Raw genomic sequence first — 21,701 nt, forward strand, 5'->3', positions numbered from 1 at the left:
TTAGTCTGTGAATAGTGTCCCATATGTATATGTGCCTCAGTTAATGGAAAGCCTGTGTGTAGGTAAAGAAAATTGCTGGCTACTTTCAAATACTTAGATTCTCTCCTAACTGTTCAGTAAATCAGTGGACACAATGGTGGAGACCTTGGGCAAGATAAAGACATTCTAACCCTAGGCAGTGCAGTAAAAGCTACAAGCTGTTTTGCAGAGTGGAAAAACTAGTTATTGATCTATATACTTGTACTCACAAGGCTGAAATATTTTGTAATGGATCTTACTGCATGCAGAGATACATAGTGTAATCCTTTGGTATTGAACTAGAAACAGTTTTTTTGTTTGTTTGTTTTTAAAGGTATAACTTTAACTGTTCTGGCAGCGAGGAAAGTATTCTGGAGGCATCCTTTTTTAAGTTGGTGGATAAGTAGAATTACTACTATTAATAGTAATTCTGAGTACAGGTTATGACTGCCAGTTAGGGTCTGTAGTTTCCATGTTGTATAGTAAATCAAGAGGCAGCTTGCTTAGATTATGTCTGCCTTAGTTCATGTAGTGGTAGGTATCCTGGAGTTATCAGCCATATAAAATTAGTGTTAAAATTAGTTTTTTCAAATAGTGAACATCACTATAGTGAACACTATAGGTACATAGCTATAGATACAGTTACAGTACATTAACACTGTAATATACTTAAGTTCATGTAATGCGGTTGTCCTTTAGTAGAAATTTGGGATCTCATTTTTTTATTGTGTATTTTAGGTATCAAGGGGGTGACTTAACACTTTCATCATGCGTGAATACAAGCTAGTTGTTCTTGGCTCAGGAGGTGTTGGAAAGTCTGCTCTGGTAAGTAGTATTCCTTTAACTACTGTAACTAATAGATCTCTTTTGAAGCAGTTTAGACATTTTTTTCTACTGACTTGCCTTATTTTTAGTTAGTAGGTAGGTGTACTTTCATGCACACTTCCATATGTGCATGGAAACTAATAACTTGAGTGTGAATGGCTAGATATAGACACTTACCTCCCCATATTATATATGCAAACTTGGGCTTTGTGCCTGCACATTCAATATCAGGTGTCCATTCGTGTGCATGAATGTACGCTTGCCAAACTGCTGGAAATCAGACCCTCAGTACTAAAAGGATGCTTAACTTAACCTTAGGAACACATTATTGCTGATCTCATCAACTTGAAGGTTAAGATTGAAATATGTCTGAGATCTAAGTTTGACTTTATCCATGTCTGGTTTTGCTACTACCTCACAGTCATAGTGCTTCTCAGCCATAGGTCTCAATGTTTTGCAAAGGAAGGAAAGTGCATCCCTACTGCGCTGGTGAGAAACTGAGGCTATCAAGGTGAAATAACTTATCAAAGATCACTCATATATTGGGGTCCGTTACAGGGGAGGAAGTGGAACAGATCCCGGTCAGGTCAGCTCCCAGTTCATTGGATGACTGTGCCAGCTACTGAGACAATGGTGGTGGGGGTTTTTTGTTTTGTTTTCCCCCACCCTGTATTTGCTTGGTTACATTCACCAGTATAGTGAGGATATATACTGCTCTGGAAAATGTACTGAGGAATTCATGCCTGACTGTGCACTGGTACCAAAGCCATTCCACCCACCACTCCATCTCACTACCACCATAGCTGAGCCTGCAGGGTTGGGCTCCTGCTCTCTCTTGGCTCTCACTGCTGCTGCCACCATTGAGCCTCATGAACCCAGGCGGAGGAAAGAGGATGCTTCTGTTCATTACTTTCTCTCCCCAGATGTGCAGAGAGTGGAGGAATGAAGGGAATTCTCCAGTGGTAGGGAAATGGAATATATTTCCCTGAAGGTGGGAGAAGGGGAAGTGTTGAAATAGTGATGGGATTCCCAAAGTGTTTGGGGGTAGGGAGGAGCAGGAGGGTTGCACAGAGGGTGAGTTAATGGACAGAGGAAGGAAGGTTTCAAATGTTTAACTAAATGTGATACTTAACCTGGCTAAGAAGGCACATTCTGAAGCTGGGCAAGACCACAAAAATTGCCTTTTGCCAGTCCACTCTATTTCTGGACTCTTAACTGAAAAAGTAACTTGGCCCTTGCCACAGACTGCATAACACCACTGATTTAGTCAGTGTTTTTGTTGCTGCAATTTCATTTGAATTACTAATTGGAGAAACATAATACATAATCTGTATGGTCAACAGTTCTAAGGGCAACAAATACAAAACAAAGTACAGCAAAGTTGAAACCGCATAACTTGGGTTACAGTACGTATACATACTGGTTTTGTAAAATTTAATCACTTAATTTTGCCCACATTTGCTCAGTTGTTAATTTGATAAAAGTAGTAAGTTTCTCCACTTCCTAACTTATTCTGGCCAACCATATTTCTGTAGTTAGTATGGATGTTGCAGCCATACTGTTTTAGCCGTAGTGGGAGAATGAGGCCATTTGCAGGGACTTCATTTGTTATGCATCTGAGTGTAGAAATTGTCCTGGTTTGCTCTCAGTTTGGGTTAAATAAATGTTATACAAGTGGGACAACGCAGAATATGTAAGTCTGGGGCAATATACAGTTTTGTAAAATGAGATTTGTTTTTACCATTAGTGTAGAATATCTCTTGGATTTATGCCTGTCAATAAATGAAGTGATTGACTTTTTGTTGGTGAATCTATACATGCACTTAATTTGCCTAAAATGTTCTAATACTCTTAACTTTGAAGCCATTTTTAAACCAACTTTGTGAAGAAATTTTCATCTTCACGCTCCCATCAAATTAGATGCCCCGAAAAACTGTAGACCACCTTCTCCCACTGTGTACAGGAGGGTACGGTGCTTAACACTAACCACCACACCTTATGGCAAATTTCAGACTTTCAGGGTTCATACCCTGCCTGTCCTGTGACTGACTGATCCCTGTCAAGGATGGACATAGCCAGTGTCTTCTCTTCTGGGAGAGCCACATCCCAGAGAGGCCTCTGTGTGCAAGCGTTCTTTCTCCAGCACCTGCAAATCCAGGGATGTGCAGCTCAAGCTATATCTGCTAGGGTAGTCTATGTGGGTCACTTGAGACCTAGAGATGACCGTTACTCCCAGAGTGACACCAGATAAGCCAACATCAGCCAGTGCTCTTTCAAGTCAGGCACACGTTATACATTGGAATTGGGCGGTAGAAAGAGGGTGGAAAGGATGCCATCAGAGCTGGCACTAGTGACTAGCCAACCCCCTCAAAGTCACCAGCTGCCCAGGCAGCAAAGCCAGCACCTGTCACTATAAAAGTGTCACTAAATCAAAGCCAGATATTCAAACATTGCTCCAGGCACTAAGGAAAATTACAAAAAAAGGACACACAACATTACTCCAAGGACAGAGCCTCTAGGTCCTCAATCAGAACTGGAATGGCATAGTGGAAAAAAGATCCCCTGGTGACCTCTTTCCTGGTATTGTGACTGAGCCCAATAAGGGCCTGAGATTTGTCCTGGAGGGATCCATATCACTTCTGGAGACATTCCATTTGCACTAGGCCTCGGTGGCCATCATAGCTGTCAAATGGGCATTGAACATCTCCCAAGGCTACCCTATACCTTTCCACTCCTTAACCCTGTACCTATCCCCTTCCCTTTTCAGGGACCCTTCTCACAAGAGCCTGTTACAATTAGAAGTGGTGTCATTGCTTTGTCTGGGAGCTCTGAGAGGTACCTATGAAGTACAGGGGAAGAGGCTTCTACTCAAATATTTCCTTGTCTCAGCGAAAAAGGGGGTTCTCTGTCCTGTCCTAGAGCTGAGAGACTCAAATACTTACACATCTCAGATTCAGAATGGAAACGCTTGTCTCTATCAGTCTGTCTCTTCCAGATCAATATTGGTTCAAGGACAGATCTCAGCAGGAGATGGCAGCAAACCTAGCCTGTTCTTTCAACTGGGTTTTTTAGTGAACTAAGAAAAATAAGCCTTTAGCCTGTTACAGATAAGACTGAATGCTGATCGATTCCAGGGCAGTGAGTGTACCTTGCCAAAGATGGTCTTGTGAATGCATTAGCTATTACTCTAGATAAAAGTAAACCCAACAATGATCGTAGATGTGTTTGGGGCTGCTAAGCCATGTGTCAGCATGCTCATACATAATGTTGCTTGCTAGACTTCACCTATGGCAGTGGTCACCAACCGGTTGATCCTAGAGTATCTCCCAGTTGATCACGATCTCCGGCGGTGCAGCGTGGCTGCCACTAAGGCAGACTCGCTGCCTACCCTGGTCCCATGCCACTCCTGGAAATGGCCACCACAGCCCAGGGGTGAGGGGCAGGGGTCTCCCTCCGTGCTCTGCTCCTGCCTGCAAGTACCATCCATACAGCTCCCATTGGCCGAGAGAGCTGGGGGGGCGGTGCTTGAAGAGGGGGACACACACACACACACACACACACACACCATGAAACACTATACACACTATAAGGAGAGTGATCAGTTAAGATCAGTTTTATCAGCAGGAGAGAAAAAAACAACTGTTTCTAGTGGTAATGAAAATGGCCCATTTCCAGCAATTGACAAGGAGATATGAGGAACTGTAGGGGGGGCAATAGTTTTACTTTGTGTAATGGCCCATCCACTACCAGTCTTTGTTCAAGCCTAATTTAATGGTGTCCAATTTGTAAATTAATTCCAATTCAGCAGTTTCTCATTGGAGTCTGTTTTTGAAGTTTTTTGTTGGAAAATTGCGACTTTTACGTCTGTAATTGAGTGGCCAGGGACATTGAAGTGTTCTCCAACTGGTTTTTGAATGTTATAATTCCTGACGTCTGATTTGTGTGCATTTATTCTTTTACGTAGAGACTGTCCGGTTTGGCCAATGTACATGGCAGAGGGGCTGGCACATGATGGCATATATCCCATTGCCAACTCTGTCCACATATCTATTCAGGGGATACCATCATAGGGACCTAACCACATCAGCCACACTATCAGAGGCTTGTTCACCTGCACATCTATCAATGTGATACATGCCATCATGTGCCAGCAATGCCCCTCTGCCATGTATATGCTTATTTTCTTCTCCCCCCTCCCCTCCCCCCCCAGTTTCTCACATCTGTCAATTGCTGGAAATGGGCCATTTTCATTACCACTACAAACAGTGTTTTTTTTCCTCTCCTGCTGATAAAACTGATCTTAACTGATCACTCTCCTTATAGTGTGTATAGTAACACCCATTGTTTCATGTTCTCTGTGTATATACATATACATACATACACATATCTTCCTACTGTATTTTCCACTACATGCATCCGATGAAGTAGGCTGTAGCCCACAAAAGCTTATGCTCAAATAAATTTGTTAGTCTCTAAGGTGCCACAAGTACTCCTGTTCTTTTTGCGGATACAGACTAACACGGCTGCTACTCTGTCCAGGTGGGCTCCCTGTCATATTTTTCAATCTGCATATGCAAGGGAACTGGTCCCCAGAAGGCCTGGGACTCCACATCAGTGTCTTGGAGCTCTAAACCATCAGGCTAATCTGCATAGCTTTCCTGCCTATTTTTCAAAAATCCACCATGCAGATTCTGGCTGTCAACATGCAAGGAAGCATACACTTCTTCCCTTATGTCTGGAAGCTATTTAGCTCCTAGCATGATGCCACCAAAACAGAATAACTGGACAGCTTTTCACCTCCTGGGAGTCAGCAACAACCTGGCAGATTTCCTGAACAGACAATCTGTTACTACTCAAGTGGTCACTGTAGAGATCAGTCATAGCGCCAATATTCCTGTGTTGGCAGATCCTGGTGGTATACTTGTTCAGCACTAGGTGTCAGAATTCTTGCTCAGAGGAGGTGTGAGGCTGCGGTCATTACTTGACACCTTCTTTCTGTAATAGTCACAAGATCTTCTATATGTCTTTCCATCAGTTTCCAGGGTAAAGTCTAAATCAAATGACACAACCACAATCATGCTTATACTTCCCTACTGGTAGAGTTTCGTTTGACAGATCTACAACTATCAACAGGTTCAGCAAACTGTCTCACTCACAGACTGCCCGGATCTAATCTCACAGCACTGTGGCCAGATACTCCATCCAGACCTGAAGTCAGTGCCCCCGTCAGTGAGGTTGTTTGCTGAATACCACAAACCATGACTGCTGCCTACATATCCTAAGATGAAAAACGTTCTATGATAAAAAAGCATCCCAACATAGACTGGGTCCAGACCAAACCTCGGTAAGATTCTGTACTACCTATTGCACGTAAAACAGACAGTCTTCCATTAAGTTTTGCTAAGGTCAGGAACTTCAGCTTCCCATGCTCTCTTTTCTCACCTAATGGTATCTGTTTCTCAAAGACCTATTGCATGCTTACCCACCAGAGACCCTCTTCCCACCAGGAACCTCAACAAAGTCTTCCTTGGACTCATGGAGCCTCCCTCTGAATCTCTTTTGGAATGTTCTTTTGAAGGCTGTTCTAGTGGCTATCACTTTAGTCAGAAAAGTGAGCAAACTTGAAGCACTTATGGCTGAAACTCCCCATGCGACATTCCAGAGGACCGGTATAAGGTAGCACTAAGTTCTCATTTATCTATCACACTCTACATCAGGAGAAAAAAATTGTGCACCCATTCAGTGTCTTCAGGACTTTGTGCTATTATGTTGACAAGACTAAACCGTTCAGACTGTCCCCATCTATTTCTGGCTTTAGCTATGTATTTAGGCCATCTCTTCACAGACTACTGAAATAACACGTGTCACGTATTCCTATCTGACTACTACACCTCTCCCATCGAACATTAAGGCTCACTCCACCAAAGCTCAAGTGGCATCCTTCTGCTTCAGAAATGTGCTGACCGAAATCTGCAAAGCTCTCTCCTTGACATGGAGTAACTCCCTGACTGTCAAGCATTAGGCTTTGGACCTGGCTGCTAAGTTCAGGAGAGCAGTTCTGAAATCACTTTTTGACTGACACAGCTGGTATTCCTCACTGCTACCATCATGAGCAGGATACTGCTTGTTACCCATCTACAGTGGGATCTACACTGACACATTCAGGAAGAAGAGACCTGCTACTTCCCTACAGTAATTGTGGTTCTTCAAGATTGTCAGTGCAGATTCCGCCCCCCCTTTCCCCCAATCCACGTTCCATCTCCACTTTAGGAGTCTTCAGCTATCAATCTCACACGTAAGGGATTCTACTTTATCACAGCTGGAGGAAAAAACCTGTAGGACCAAGGGTGGGACACAATGATGGATCTGCTTTCTGGAGTTGCAGGCCACCGGTAGATTGCTCTTTGGGGCAGCAATTACTTGCAAGCAAGTTTTGTTCTGTCAAACTCTGCCATTCACAAAATCATTTGCTGAAAAATATTTAGGTTTTACATAGCTCTTTTCACCGGAATATCAGAGCAAACGTCATTATCCCCATTTTACAGATGGGGAAACTGAGTTAGAGAGGGGAAGATCAGTAAAAGTCAAAGTAGAACCGAGGTCTCCAGATTCCTGTAAATTGGACTGTTTCAGATGTGACCCCCTTCTTGGTAGGGAGACATGCACATTTATGTTCAAGTCCTAGGTAAAAAATGATTACTAACGGTGGCTTCATCTTGCTAGCAAGTCTAAACTCAGTCAAGATCTAATATCTGAATGTTCTGACATTGTCGTTGCATACTTTAATACAGGTGTTTGACACTTTTAAAAATCCATCCTGAAGTGCTTATAGTCTTTATTTCCCAAACTATTGGAAGTTGAATTTCCCCTCCAGGGAAATCAGTTGTTCATGCAGCATCTTGTCCAGTGTCAGCCAAAGTTAATAAACTTGATATGAAAATGAGTAATACAATTGATACTTTGGCTTTTCAATTTAAAATAAAGCTGTTGCAGAATCTTCAGTCTCCTGCATCAGAGCACCACAGAATTTAGGTCTAGCATCCCCTGCATTATGTGGGTCTCAAACCTAGAAAGCAAAGCGATGAGATGAGATTGAGAAGAATATAGAGTAAAAGAAAATGAACAGACAATGTAATGGAGACAAGATTATGCAGGAAATCAGACATAGAATTAGTTCTTGAGGAAAGCTGGAGGAAGAAATTGACTACAGGCAGGTTGGAGAAAATATTGGATGTGTCATACAAATTCATTGAATACTGGTGAAACTTTTTGAAAAATATATTCACTCTACAATATTTGCAGCCCTGTGACGGATATCGCGACTGCATGCAGTAACTTTAAGGCAACATATTATGCTAAATTTATTAATCTGTTATATATCACGGTACGCCTGGATTGTATGCAACTCCATGGGGGGTGGGGGGGTTGCTACAGCATTATTAGTAACTAAGAACAGTGGAAGGCGATAACCTGAGTGACTCATCTTAAACACTTTCAGATAGCTATTGCCTTGTGGGGGAAGCTTACATATACGGATTTAAACTGGGTTTTCTGGAGACCGATGGGGGGAGAGAGCTTTTGGCATGTAAAGGCTGTGTTTAAACTGTCTCGGGACCTTCTTTTTGATACAGCAAACAGACAGGGTCTACTGTCTGGGGGAGGGGCACCCTTGCAAAAGGGTTGGAAAGACTTTGGCTTCTAGGGCCCCATAACACTGGTGGGTGACTCCTGGTATGTTTAGTGTGTGGTTTTAAGTCTGTTTGTTTTTATTATGTTTTCTGTAATGTTTTTACCTTAAGAATAAATGTGCTTGCTTAGAGCTGTGTGGTAACTTGTAACTGCTGGCAATACACTGTTCAGAGTGTGGCAGGAAAGGGAGTATAGGTGTGGTTACCCTGAAACTCCTACTTGCATTGATTATACCTTATTTCTTTGCTGTGCTCCCATTTCTTTATCTATGATGCATCATTCTGCACCTTTCCGTGGGCTGTCTCTTGATGTTCCATAAAGCTCAGTATACTTTACTTTTTCTGTTCTCTGTCCTTTCATGCCTGCTTATGCATGCATGCCCAGATCTTGGAAATTGTACAAGACCTCTTCTAGCCAGAGGACAAACTTAGTCTATAGATGGTAATACGAAAGAGGTTACTACTTGGTCTGTCCAGCAGCCAAAGTGAGGAACTCTTGCTTTTCTTCCGCACACCCTAGCTTCTGGGAAAGCAGAAGGTTCTGGGGTTCCTACTGGACTGCTGTCCTTGAATGTGTTGAAATGAAGGTCTGGCTTCTACAGAATTTGATGTTAGTCTTCCTACTCTTCACGCTGTGTGGTGTGTGGTTTTTTGTTTTTGTTTGTTTTTTTTAGATTTATTTTTGTCCTAGTGTTACCTATGATAACTTCCTAGTACAGACTAAGTTTCAATGGGCAACTAAGGCATTTCTTAGAGCAGAAGTCTATTAATTATGGATAGGCTTTACTTGAATACCAGCATACAAAGAAACCCTGCTGTTCAAAGAGGCAGTTTGGAAAGGTATTTAAACAAGAATAAGGGACCAAGGATGAAGGTTTTAACACTACATAAGTGAGTCCTAGAATTGAAGTGTGTAAACTGAATAGCAAATTGGTTAAATGGTTGTATATATAATTAAATTATAGATCTTGATGGTGAGAACTTCAAGAGGAACATTTAGGGTGTTGCTTTTCAGTATATTTAAGTTAAAGTAGGCCTGTTACTGAAGTTGTAAAACTTGCTACTGATAATACTGGAAACATACCTTGAGTGACTTCCTCTTCAGAAATAAATCTAAATGTGCTAGGAGGGTGGATTGTGGAATGGTAGGTGGGTTTTAATACTAGCAAATATAGTCTTGAATTTATAAATCCTAAACAAGGCTAAGACTTTTGTCATGGTTATTTTTAGTAAAAGTCACGGACAGATCACAGGTAAACAAAAATTCATGGAAGCTGTGACCTGTCTGACTTTTGCTGCTGCAGCTCCATGGTTTTCCCCCGCCACTGCATGGTTGGGAGCTGTGGGGTTCCCCCTCTGCCTGCGGCAGCTGGAAGCTGCAGGGGGACACCCCCAGCCGCTGGCCCAAGGCGTTCTCCTCCCTCCCTGCGTGAGGCTATTGACCGTTGCTGGAACCTTTCAGAGGGCCCCCTGTCGCTGGAACTCTGCCAGAGCCCTGCTGGCTGCCAGCTCCAGAGTCCTGCAGCCCTTTGGGCTGAAGCAGAGAATGTCACAGAGGTCTCTGGAAGTCATGGATTCCGTGACTTCCAGAATCTGACATAAACAAACATAGCCTTAATCATAAAGCAACAACTGCAGCAGCCACATACTGTCCAAAATGCAAAATTTCTACCATTCTTTGACGTGACCTTTCTGACTGTCAATAGCTACAAGGACTCTTTCCAAATATTCTCTATGGGGTAGTCATTTGTTGGTGCCCTAAAACATGAGTCCTCTTCCTTCCCCTGTCTTCCCAATATGCATGAGAACAAGGAGTAGATAAAATCTGTATGTTTTGGGGGGTAGAATTGTGAACTGGTTTCACCAGTCTCTGGTCCCTACCAGACAAAATGTGGTCCGCCATTATCGCACTACCAAACAGAATCAAAAGGTACATGTAAAAAAACTTGCAATATTGCATTAAAAGCTATATTTGCAAAGAAGGGAATAAAATCTAAGCATTTCTGGGGCCACCAAATTGGAAGTTCTGTGATTGTGGTTCTCATGGGGCCCCAAACAACCTTAGTTTTTGGTTTTATCACAGGTGGTATCAGCAAGCTTGCCTTCAGTTAGTCCCTTATGCGAGTGGCTCTCAGATCTCCCAACTGAAACTATTCCCTCTTGCTCCTGTTCGTCATCACACCCTTCCTTTTGACATTTACTTGTGATAAACTCAACATCTTTCATATTGTCAGAATCTTAAGCTTTTGAACTCAGTCCTTGCCCAAGTATTTTTTTTGTTTTAATATCTAGTACAATGGGAGACTTAATCCCATTTGGGTCCTTAAGTGCTAATAAATAATGTGCAAAAACACTAGAAAGAAGAAACTAGAAGTGTATTTGTTTCTACTGAGGAATTGTTCAGTTGTCTTACAGCAACCTATAATATTCCAAAACAGAAGTCTCATAGCACTTGCTGGTGGTCTGTGGGAAACTGGGTTTTTCACCATGCTGGTGTCTCCTTTCCAGCTGTTAAATGGCATCTGAGAGATCTTCTGTGTAAGCAATTTGTGTAATTGCCATGGGTGCTATGACCATGAATTTGAGGGGGAGGTGGTCCATGAGACCATGCCTTAATTAAAATATGGCTTGTGCTATGGAAAAATTTAGGAACCTTGAGCCATAACTCTCCCAGCATGCATGGGAACTGTGAATGTTCTGGGCTCCAGGATTTCAACTTTTTTATATGTGCTTTAGCTTACATCCATGGACTACTGACCAAAGTAAAACCTTTTTCCCTGCAAAAAGACACTACAGGGCAAATTTTGCACCAAGCCTGTCTTAAGTTGGCTTTGACATAGAAGGAATCCAGAGTTTATGGTAAAAGATAATGGAATCTTCTTGCATTGGTACACCTCTACCTCGATGTAACGCTGTGCTCGGGAGCCAAAAAAATCTTACCGCGTTATAGGTGAAACCGCGTTATATCGAACTTGCTTTGATCCACCAGAGTGTGCAGCTTCCCCCCCCCCCCCCCCCAAGCACTGCTTTACCGCGTTATATCCAAATTCACGTTATATCGGGGTAGAGGTGTATTGCAGTTTTGATGTTGAGTGGTAGTCCCTATGCTCTTAGCCACTGGACTTTAGTCAAAGATCCACAAATCCCACACCGAAGTATGCCAGCTTCTGTAATTCTCCCTAGCCAGTTTACAGAACACTCCTTTTTCTCTCTCCCTCCTATCCCCCCCAAAGGCAGATGCGGGGAGCAAGACTTGGCCTGAAGTTCAGTGTTCTAGAAAATATTGATAGCCATTTAGTAGTCCAGGATACACATTTTGAATTTGTAGTACTAATAAAATAAGTTGTAGACAATACAAAACAGCTCTTAAATTTTGTGTTGAAAGCTGTACAGTAACTCCTCACTTAACGTTGTAGTTACGTTCCTGAAAAATGTAACTTTAAGCGAAACGATGTTAAGCGAATCCAATTTCCCCATAAGAATTAATGTAAAGGGGGAGGGGGCGGGAATGTTCTTCACCAGACAAACACACACTATAAGTTTAATACTGTTCACAGTTATGATGATTGTGAAGCTTGGTTGAGGTGGTGAAGTAAGAAGGTGGGATATTTCCCAGGGAATGCCTTGCTGCTAAATCAGTGGTTCTCAAACTTTTGTACTGGTGATCCCTTTCACATAGAAAGCCTCTAAGTGCGCCCCCCCCTCCCATATAAATTAAAAATACTTTTATATTTATATATATATATATATTTATATTTAACACCATTATAAATGCTGGAGGCAAAGCAGGGTTTGGGGTGGAGGCTGACAGCTCGTGACACCCCATGTAATAACCTCAGGACCCCCTGAGGGGTCCTGATCCCCAGTTTGAGAACCCCTGTGCTAAATGATGAACTAGCACTGGGCTGAGCCCTCAAGGGTTAATACATTGTTGTTAATGTAGCCTCACATTCTACAAGTCAGCAGGAATGGAGGGGAGATAGCATAGCAGACAAAGACAAACATACACCTTGTGTGTGGGGGGGGGAGAGAGAGAAATGCACACTGCCTCTTTAAGTAATCTGGCCCACTCTTAAGTGCATTGTCTTTTTAAGTGGATCAGGAAGTTGAGAGAGCAGCTGCTGCACCAGGCTCTCTCTGTCTCTCTCCCTCCATGTCCCCACCCTGCTCTATATGGAGAAGGTGTAAGCAGAGGGGAGGGGGATACCCTGACATTGTGGGGGGGAGTTACACACAGCTCGCAGGAGGCTCGAGGAGCAGCTCCAAGGCAGAGGGCAGGAGCAGAACATGGCAGTGTGGGGAGGGATAGCTGCATTTGCTAGCCTGCTGGCAGCTGCTGCACAGGAAACTTAGGGGAGCAGGGAGTTGATAGGCGGAGTTGATAGCGGGGCTGCCGGTCCACCCTGGTTCCAAGCCCCCACCAGCTAGCTGCAACAGACTGCTCTTCCTGCAAGCAGTGGACAAAGCAGGCGGCTGCCAATTTCCACAACTTTAAAGGAGCATGTTCCCTAATTGATCAGCAACCTAACAACGAAACAACTTTAACCTTTTAAGTGAGGAGTTACTGTATAACTATACAACATGTGTATGTATCTAACTATATTAAGCTGATTTTTCCCCGGGATATGTAAATAACTATTTCATAGTAATAGTCTTTCAGACATAGTGTGAACTCATTTGCTTTAAACAGTCATTAAAATGACTTATCCACACTAACTTTGGTGATAAATACATCTAAGTATTAGAACACGGATGTACCTCTAATGCATTTGTTTACAGTCTGGAGGAAATGTCTACCTGTTGTCTTATACATATTCAGATATTTTACACCTAGACATATGTCTGCCTTCAGTAAATATAGGAATGTGCTCTTGGCAATTATATGTACACTTAGAACAATATTATGTGTTTATATATTTTGACATTATATAAAATTAAAGTTGTATAAGGGAACTTTTTTGTGTTGCAGACTGTACAGTTTGTTCAAGGAATATTTGTTGAAAAATATGATCCTACGATAGAAGACTCCTACAGAAAGGTAATGCAATAAATTAAGTGATACTACACTAATAGTACAAGACGCCGATCATTTTTGAAACTCTAAAATGAACACTATTTTTAAAAAATTAGCAAGTACTTGACCGTAAAATCTGAATGGCAAGAGCATTAAACACATCTAACATCACTAACTCATTTAGCATCTATGAAGCCTGAATATTCATGAGATAATGAACAAGAGTAAGTGATTATCAATATGGCTTCTGTTGATGACATAGGCTCTTCAAAAGGTGGCTATCTAAAAAGATAATTGCAATTTAAGCTTAAATGTTTTACTGTCTATAAATGTTAATGTGCAATATTGGGGTGTTAATGTTGATGTTATGATACTGTGCATCAACGATAACACCAATTCAGTCATAAATTCCTTCATAAAATCCGAATGCTCTAAACATGTCTAAAAGTTTAGGCAATTATTACACCCTACAGTAACACAGTTAGAAGTACTTGATCAAGATACTTACAGTGGACTAGACCTGAGGTGTTCAAACCCATGTTGGCTGGCTCCAACTTGGTAAGGCGGGTACTAACAATGAACCCTCTAAGAGGTCACTTTTTTTTTTTTTTTATATTCTCCTAATAAACAAGTAATGTAATTGCCAGTTGCTAACTTTAGCTAAGAGCCAGTTTGGGGTTGACCCCTTTCCTGTCCTTGAGTAGATACAATTTTAGGACTGGGCCCCCTTCAAGATAATATTGGTATATTAAAGATCACTTTCAGTTTTTATCATATATCACAAAACATCAGCTATTTGTCTGTTAGATGAAGTTATAAACTGGTTCTATAATTTAGAGACCCCTTTTCACAGAAATCTTTTCTCATTAACCACATTCTAAGCTTAGCCTTCTCCCCAAAACTTGTCTTGTCCTAGATGCCACATTTGTTCTAACTTTTGAACCTAATATTTTCAAGGCCTTGTTAAATTCCCCCCCCCCCCCATACTTTCAAAGCCCTTCCATAACTGCTAAAACCCCTTTATTTTACTTAACTACAAAGCATACATTTTCCTTAATTTCTACATGGGAGGCATTGAATAGAGTAGGATTTGATTCCTACTGAAAGCTGTCTACAAAGGTGGGTTGGTGCCTAGTGTTGAAGTTGGGGTAAGTCCGGCTTGAGTCAGTAGTTAGTGCAGGGTGCTTTAGTGAACTCAGAAAACAGTGGTTCTCAAACTCTCTATACCATAATGAACCACTTGAGACAATTCATTTATATATACTTCAAATGAAATATTAAAATAGCCTTACCTTGATATGCTTTTAATAGGATGGATGAACTTGTGTGTATAGCTTATCCAGTTGTGGTAAGACTGACCCAGACAAACTGCAGTGACACAAGTATCGCTTGTCCTGTCTTCAGCTGGAGAGGGGGGGTAGGCCCACCTCTGACCTGTTCCCCGTTGTTGTCTACCTCAACTCCCTATTGTCAAGGCACTGAAGCAGCTAGCTGGCGGCTTTGTGCTGGCTCGGTGATAGAAGGGGAATCACTGAGAGCGAAGAATATCCCAGACTTACTACTTTCCTGATGACCAGGTAGAGTCACTGTAGTGGAAAATTTTACTCATGTGAGATTTGTTCTAGCTCTAACTATACAGGACATCTAAAAGAGTCTGTTTAAAAAAAAAAAAAAAAAAATTGATTGTACTCTTTTTAATCTCAGCCTTGAAAGTAAGGGGCAAGAATTTCAAGTCCTGTCCAGTAATTGTTGGACCCTCACCACTTCAAAGTGCCTGCAGTAAATTACACCAAAAATACTAGCAAGCATTATGAAAGTGGTGAAATGTTCCTTACTGCATGTATTTAGATTATTCAGTAGATCTCACCTTAGACTTGACATTTTGCAAATATTTGAAAGATCCGCTTTCAAAAGAAACTAAAGCCGCTAGTTGTTATTATGAAATACGAAAAGGTTAAATGGTCTCAAGAAACAAATTAATCTCTGCTTCTGTTAATGAGGGCTTTCAACTAAGATTCATAACAAAAATTAACATGTGTCTGACTACATGTGGTCCTGGAATGACTCCGAATCCCATGGATTTCTTGTTCTCTAAATTGATCTGATTCTGGAAGTCATACTTAGTGTGAACAATATCAATACACTTCCCTCAAGCAAGGGCAATAGCAATGACATTCTAACTTGTTTTGTGGTTTCTGTGCCTCTGAAAGCATTCTTTTGGCAACTGCTGTACAAGAAGTTCAGATTGTAATCTGCTTTAAGTATTAAACTGCTTTTTAAAACTTCAGAATTCAATTACTACAATATCTAAATTATTTCAACATACTGTTGACTTGAGATTTCAAGCCAAGGTGTCTTATAAAGGAAATTGTGTTGAGTACACCACTTAACAGCATCCTTTGTAGTATAATAGTGGCTACTGAAGAGGCCTTATACTCTTCAGAGGGAGAAGAAAATGGAGGAAATGTGAAAAAAGTCTTTCCTTCTTAGAGTTTTAAATTGGTTCAGAAAGCAAGCCTAAACTTAAACTGTCAATCATACATTTAAAAAACTAAGTAGCAAGCTCCCTTAAAGGTATCAATTTGCAAAACAACTCTGCCAATTCTCCTTCATGGGTGGAGTGACATGAGATGGACCCATATACCTTGAAAGAGAGAGATGCTGTCATATTATTGCACACTTAAAGCAAACTGATGAGAGATTACATCAGGGACTTTCTGCCACCTCTCCATTGATCCAATTTGCCCTTTTAATGATCATCAACATGCCACTTTAACTTTCTAGCTTTTGATCTGTGCTTTTCCTCACAAATATCAAGTGTATGTGCTTGCTGAGAGTGCCCATTGAAGCAAGTACAGCTGTGTTCTCTGCTTATGGTAGACTGTACAGATTTATAATACTCTTTAGTATATGGGTAACATTTTCAAAAGTCCCCAAGTACTGCTTTCAAGAGATTTAGGCTCCTAAATCACTTAGAGGCTTCTGAAAACTTTTACCTTTATTCCCTGCTTTCAGAGTACATGCACAAACTTATTAAAAGCCAGGATCTTATTTTCCCTTACTTTGTCTTGTGTATTATAAGATTAATTGTAAAGGGAAACTAGTTGCCTATTTGACAGTCTTTCTTGTTGTTTTGAGAAAAATTTTAACCTCATCTTTGTTTTCTTGGCAGCAAGTTGAAGTAGATGCACAACAGTGTATGCTTGAAATCTTAGATACTGCAGGAACGGTATGTACAACTAATTATCCTCTGTATATATGGATCACACTCGGGCACTTTTAAAAAATACTTCCAATCAGTGGTGGTACACTAGTTTTTAATCATCCACTGTACAACACTAAACACATTTACCCTCCCCTTCACCCAGCTTTTCACTGACCAGTATTTAAGCAGAATTGGAAATAACACTGCAGAAAGCAAATTGTATGCTGCCTATGATTCTTGCTTTACCTCATAATAGGAAAACCTAAAATTTAGTAGTAGTAGTAATATTCTGAGGGATAATTCACCTCTAGGCGTCTTAAATTTAGCCCAGAAGGTGGTAATCCTGATTTCTGTTGGGGAATTCCCTATACCTTGCCCTCCCCTGAGGTATGGTATTCTTGTTTTATTCTAGTCTCTTCTTGACAGCCAAAGTTGGGCTTAAGTGGGGACTTGTGAGATGTATAGGCTTTGTGCTGACCCTCTACACAGGAGTGAATTTCCCCTTTATGGCCTGATCCAAAAACCGTTTTAGTGGACTCCCATTGACTTCAATGGGTTTTGGATCAAGACCCTTAGAGCAGACCTTCCCTCCCAACCCCTCCCCACCCACCCCACACACACACACAACCGTAACAGCAGACTGGTCCAGTAACGCTTCCCTGGGAATTTAGCAGCAAAGTTCTCCTTAAATGTGTGAAATGATAGATGGATTGAGTGGCTTTTTTTTTCCAAAACAGGTAACGCTTTTATCAAGTGCTGTGATCAAATGTGGTTGTAGCAGGATGATATGAAAAGGCAGAGGCATCACACAGTTGCATTGGCCTTCTTTTGCTTTCGTTTTTCAACATTACTCAGAGTTTTATTCCCCTTAAATTATTTCTCTTTAGCTATATTGTTTCATTTTTCCTATGTTGAATCTAGTTTAACATTTTCCCCAGGTTTTTCATTCTCTGATTCTTTACTATTTCTGTCCACTGGTGTTTTTTCCCTGTAATTATGAAAGCTTTGAATGTTGTATAATATACAAATTGTCCAAAATTTATGCCCTACTGCTTCCCTCATTGCATCATCTTTATTCACTTCAACAGGGAACTTAACGTCCTATTCATGTCACCTTGCTCCTATTAGGTCTCAGCTTATGGTTATGTCAATCACAAGGTTTTGGCACATGCTGCAGTCTTAGCACTACAATCTGTGTATTGTGTGGTAAAGCCTTACCGTTATACAAGTCTTTCTCTACTATTGGGTTTTGGTTTCTACTTTAGTTAAATGGTTACCTCTTAAATACTCAGTTGTCAATTATAATGTAAATGGAGTATAATACATTCATTTATGAACCAAAACTGTAGGTTTAGGCACTTTTTTAAAACACATCCTTTAGCATAACTAACTTGGTTTCATTGCTAAAATTGAGTTGAATACATTTGGCAGTCTTTTCTACTTTATCTACCTAAACCATGGCTTAAATATGGAACTCTGCTAACTCAACACTTGTGTTGGGTGGTTAATATTATGGTGCCAGAAACAGGGTTTTTACTTGAATCTGCGAATAAAAACTCTTAACCTTTTAGAATAAAGGGAGGAATGAGACCATCAAAATGCTTGTTATGGCTGTTAATCAATAAATTAAAGAACTGTTAACAAGCATAGAATGGATGGTGAGTGGAGAAGCTAGTGAGTGAAATATGCTGTCTTTTAGATATTGAATAGAGAGGTGTGGATGGAGTTGTGAACTATCCTGGGTAGATTGGGTTGTAGATATCTGAAATATTTTGATTATCTGTCTATATTGGGCCTATTTGAAGCTGTCTGAGACAACTTGTTCAGTGTTGAGTTCATGAAGGTGGCTGATTCTCAGGGCTTGTCCTCACGGACAGTGGTGTAGCTGCACCGCTTTAGTGAACCAGCTACTATGCCGACGGGAGAGCTTCTTCCATCAGCATAGTTAATCCACCTCCCTAAGAGGCAGCAGTCTACACCAGGAGTTTTCCACACCCCTGAGCAACATAATTATACAGAAGTAAGTACCAAGTCTCATTCTAACAGAACTAAATGTGAAAAGCTGTAATTGCGGGTATAGGAATTGTCCATCAGTATGAATTTAACTAAAGTTGAAGGAAGTGGAAGGAAACAGGTGATTTGAATGGACCAAAGTAATGAAAGACATTTAAAAGTAAAATGTATAAGTGAAGTATCCATGTGGAAAGGATTCACAGTCCTCTCAAAAGGTGTGGAATAGCACCAAGGTTTTTCAATATCAAATGTATAGTTGAATGTAGCTTCCACTATTGAAGTGGAAGAACAAAAGATTGAGTTGAATCCTCCAAGTGAGATACTTCTGATGCCAATCTTGTTGAAATGAGCCATGATATACTGGAAGGCCTCAAACAGGAACTTATCTTCAGTATCAGCTTAATTCAGAAACACACGCTATTAATTTTCAGCACCCCCAAAATTGTAAAGATCATTGGTGTTAATTCCATAAAAGTGAAAACTTGAACTTTATAAGAAAAGTTCCAACCTATTAGGTAAACATTTGACTTCAAAGTGGTACAAAATTAGCAGTTTAAAGAAATGACTGAAGCATTTCACCTTGGGTATACGTCTCCACACGTTTCGGCTTGCAGGTCCCACGCTGGATGCTGCAAGGGAAGAAAGCTAAAATTAGAGGAAGACCTCAATTGTAACATTGTGTAAGATGGTTGGTTTAGTGTATGAAATGACCCAATAATGTCTACAAGCATCCACACAGGGAAAAATGCACTCCTTGTTACTGCTATTGATACTAACCTGATAAAAGGACAGAACGTTGTTCAAGTAGCTGATGATGACATCCAGTAATGCAGATAAGTGTGACAGATCTTTTGCCACTTGCTCAGACAATGAAAATAAAACGAGAGACTTCTCAGGTACAGTCATTCTGAACTTCTGGTATATGGACGTTTAGCACACTATCCAAACCACCATGGAGAAAGAAACATTTAATGTAGTCCTAAAGTATGCAGCAGTTGTAGAATGACTTAAACTTCCACAGTGCACCTCATACATGATGGCCCCTATTTCCTGTTGGTATTTGGGACTCTCTGGAAGGCTATATTTCCAGTCAACTACCAAGTGATGTCAGTTTACATGGAGTATGAGGACTCTGATAAAAAATCCACGCATGTTTTACATGAGACTACAGAGAGCAAAGTTGCAAAAGGAACAAAGTTCTGCAGGTGCCAGATGCGTGTTGTTGGGTGTGGGGTTTTTTTGGCGGGGGGGAGAGGGGAAGGGGTGAGTGCATCTCAAAAGAAATCTCTGGATCTAATTAACAAAATTGGAACAATGCAAGCAAGAAAAAAATCGTAGAAACTATGGAACCTCTCCATTATTTAGCCAACATGAATGATAAATACCAATGAACTCAGTTTATAAAAATTACTGATACAAGAATCAATTGCACAGAGTAATAAAAACTACTGGGACAAAATCATTCCCATGCTAAATACTCTGCTTATAAGAATCATTTTGGGACAAGCGGACTACATGCAATATGATAATCAAGTGCAATGACTTGTAATAGCCAATAAAGCTGTCTTGAATCTGATCACATCCCGCATTATTAGGCATTTAGTGTGTATAAAGTTTAATCCCAGTGGTGGTGGTGGGGAATCAAGTTTGTGTGAGTTGACATAGCAGGAAAAGGCACTTTCTATAGATGGAAAAACACCACCTTCTGGAGTCCTATGATAGTTTTCCCAAGACCAGCCAGAGATGCATCTCAGAAATTGGGCATTCCATGGCCTATTGTCTAAGATTCTCAAAGATAGGGAGAGAGGGAAAAAATGCCATCAGGCAAAGCATATAGGGTTGAGGCGGCACTTATAAAGTGGATCAAAAAATGCCAGAGAGAGAAATGCCCCCCTAAGTGGACTGTTGGGGATGCAAAAGAACTGACAGCGGCACTGGGCGTTACCATCTTCAAGACCAGCTCTGGCCGGTTTGAGCACTTAAAAACAATCTCCTCTCATTTTTTAAAGAAAATGCAAGGAGAATTCAAAGACGCAGACATTGGGTCACATGAAGAATGGTTAGAAAACAAGTGGATTGAAATGAGACATGGCTTTGCTGAAGACATTTGGAATGCAGATGAAAGTTGAATTCATTTTCAAGCCCTGCCTGATGGCACACTCACCTTTAAATCAAAAAGAGGAAAGAAGTTTAGAGAGAATTACTGTTCTGTTCATCTGTTCCTTGACTGGTAAGAAAATGGACCTTTTCATCATCTGGAAAAGTCAAAACTCACAATGTTTTAAAAATGTGAGACATCCTCCAGTCTTCTCTGTTGCCAGTGTAGCTGCCTGGATGATGAGGTATCTATTTGGTGAGTGGCTGAAGGAACTGGGATTGAAAGTTGGGCCAGGAAAGGAGAGATTTTTGCCACTAGTGGACAACTGCACAGCCCATGTGACAACAAATGTAGCCCTGAGGAATATCCGACTTGAATTCTTCCCAAAGAACAGAATTTCACCCTTCAACCATGTGATCAGGGTATTATCAGAACTGCCAAGGCATACTTTCTCAAGCAAATGGTTTGCATGGTATTGCACCACATTGATGATGACGAGAAAGCTCCTGCTGTGGAAATTGCCAGGAAGATGTCTTTTAGATGCCATTCTAATGCTTGCAAACGCCTGGTCTGACGTTGATCCTTCAACAGTCTGGAATTGGAGGTCTGGCCATAGCACCCATGGAGAAAGCAATTGTTGAGCCACCAAGAGAACTCAGTGCACACACATTTGGAAGAATGGATAGACATAGATGACAATGCTTTTGTTACACAACCTGTCTGATGAGGACATTGCAACTGAGATCAGAGACCAATTTGAAGTGAAACCCGAAAACAATGCAGAGGCAGACGATGATGAGGTAATCGTCCCATCCTTGACACAAATGAAGAATGTGATGA

General features: G+C 41.0%; 1 protein-coding gene across 1 annotated transcript in view; it reads left to right on the plus strand.

Annotated features, from left to right (window-relative positions):
- Positions 1 to 756: 756 nt before the first annotated feature.
- The window catches only part of RAP1B (RAP1B, member of RAS oncogene family), a 37,763-nt gene continuing 16,818 nt past the window's right edge, over positions 757 to 21,701 (plus strand). The window contains exons 1-3 of the mRNA XM_054026016.1: positions 757 to 843; positions 13,501 to 13,569; positions 16,718 to 16,774. Of these exons, the coding sequence (XP_053881991.1) occupies positions 787 to 843; positions 13,501 to 13,569; positions 16,718 to 16,774 (183 nt within the window). The 5' untranslated portion in view covers positions 757 to 786. The remainder of the gene's footprint in view (positions 844 to 13,500; positions 13,570 to 16,717; positions 16,775 to 21,701) is intronic.

The sequence above is a fragment of the Malaclemys terrapin genome, chromosome 1 (genome assembly GCF_027887155.1).
Source record: "Malaclemys terrapin pileata isolate rMalTer1 chromosome 1, rMalTer1.hap1, whole genome shotgun sequence".
Taxonomy (NCBI): domain Eukaryota; kingdom Metazoa; phylum Chordata; order Testudines; family Emydidae; genus Malaclemys; species Malaclemys terrapin.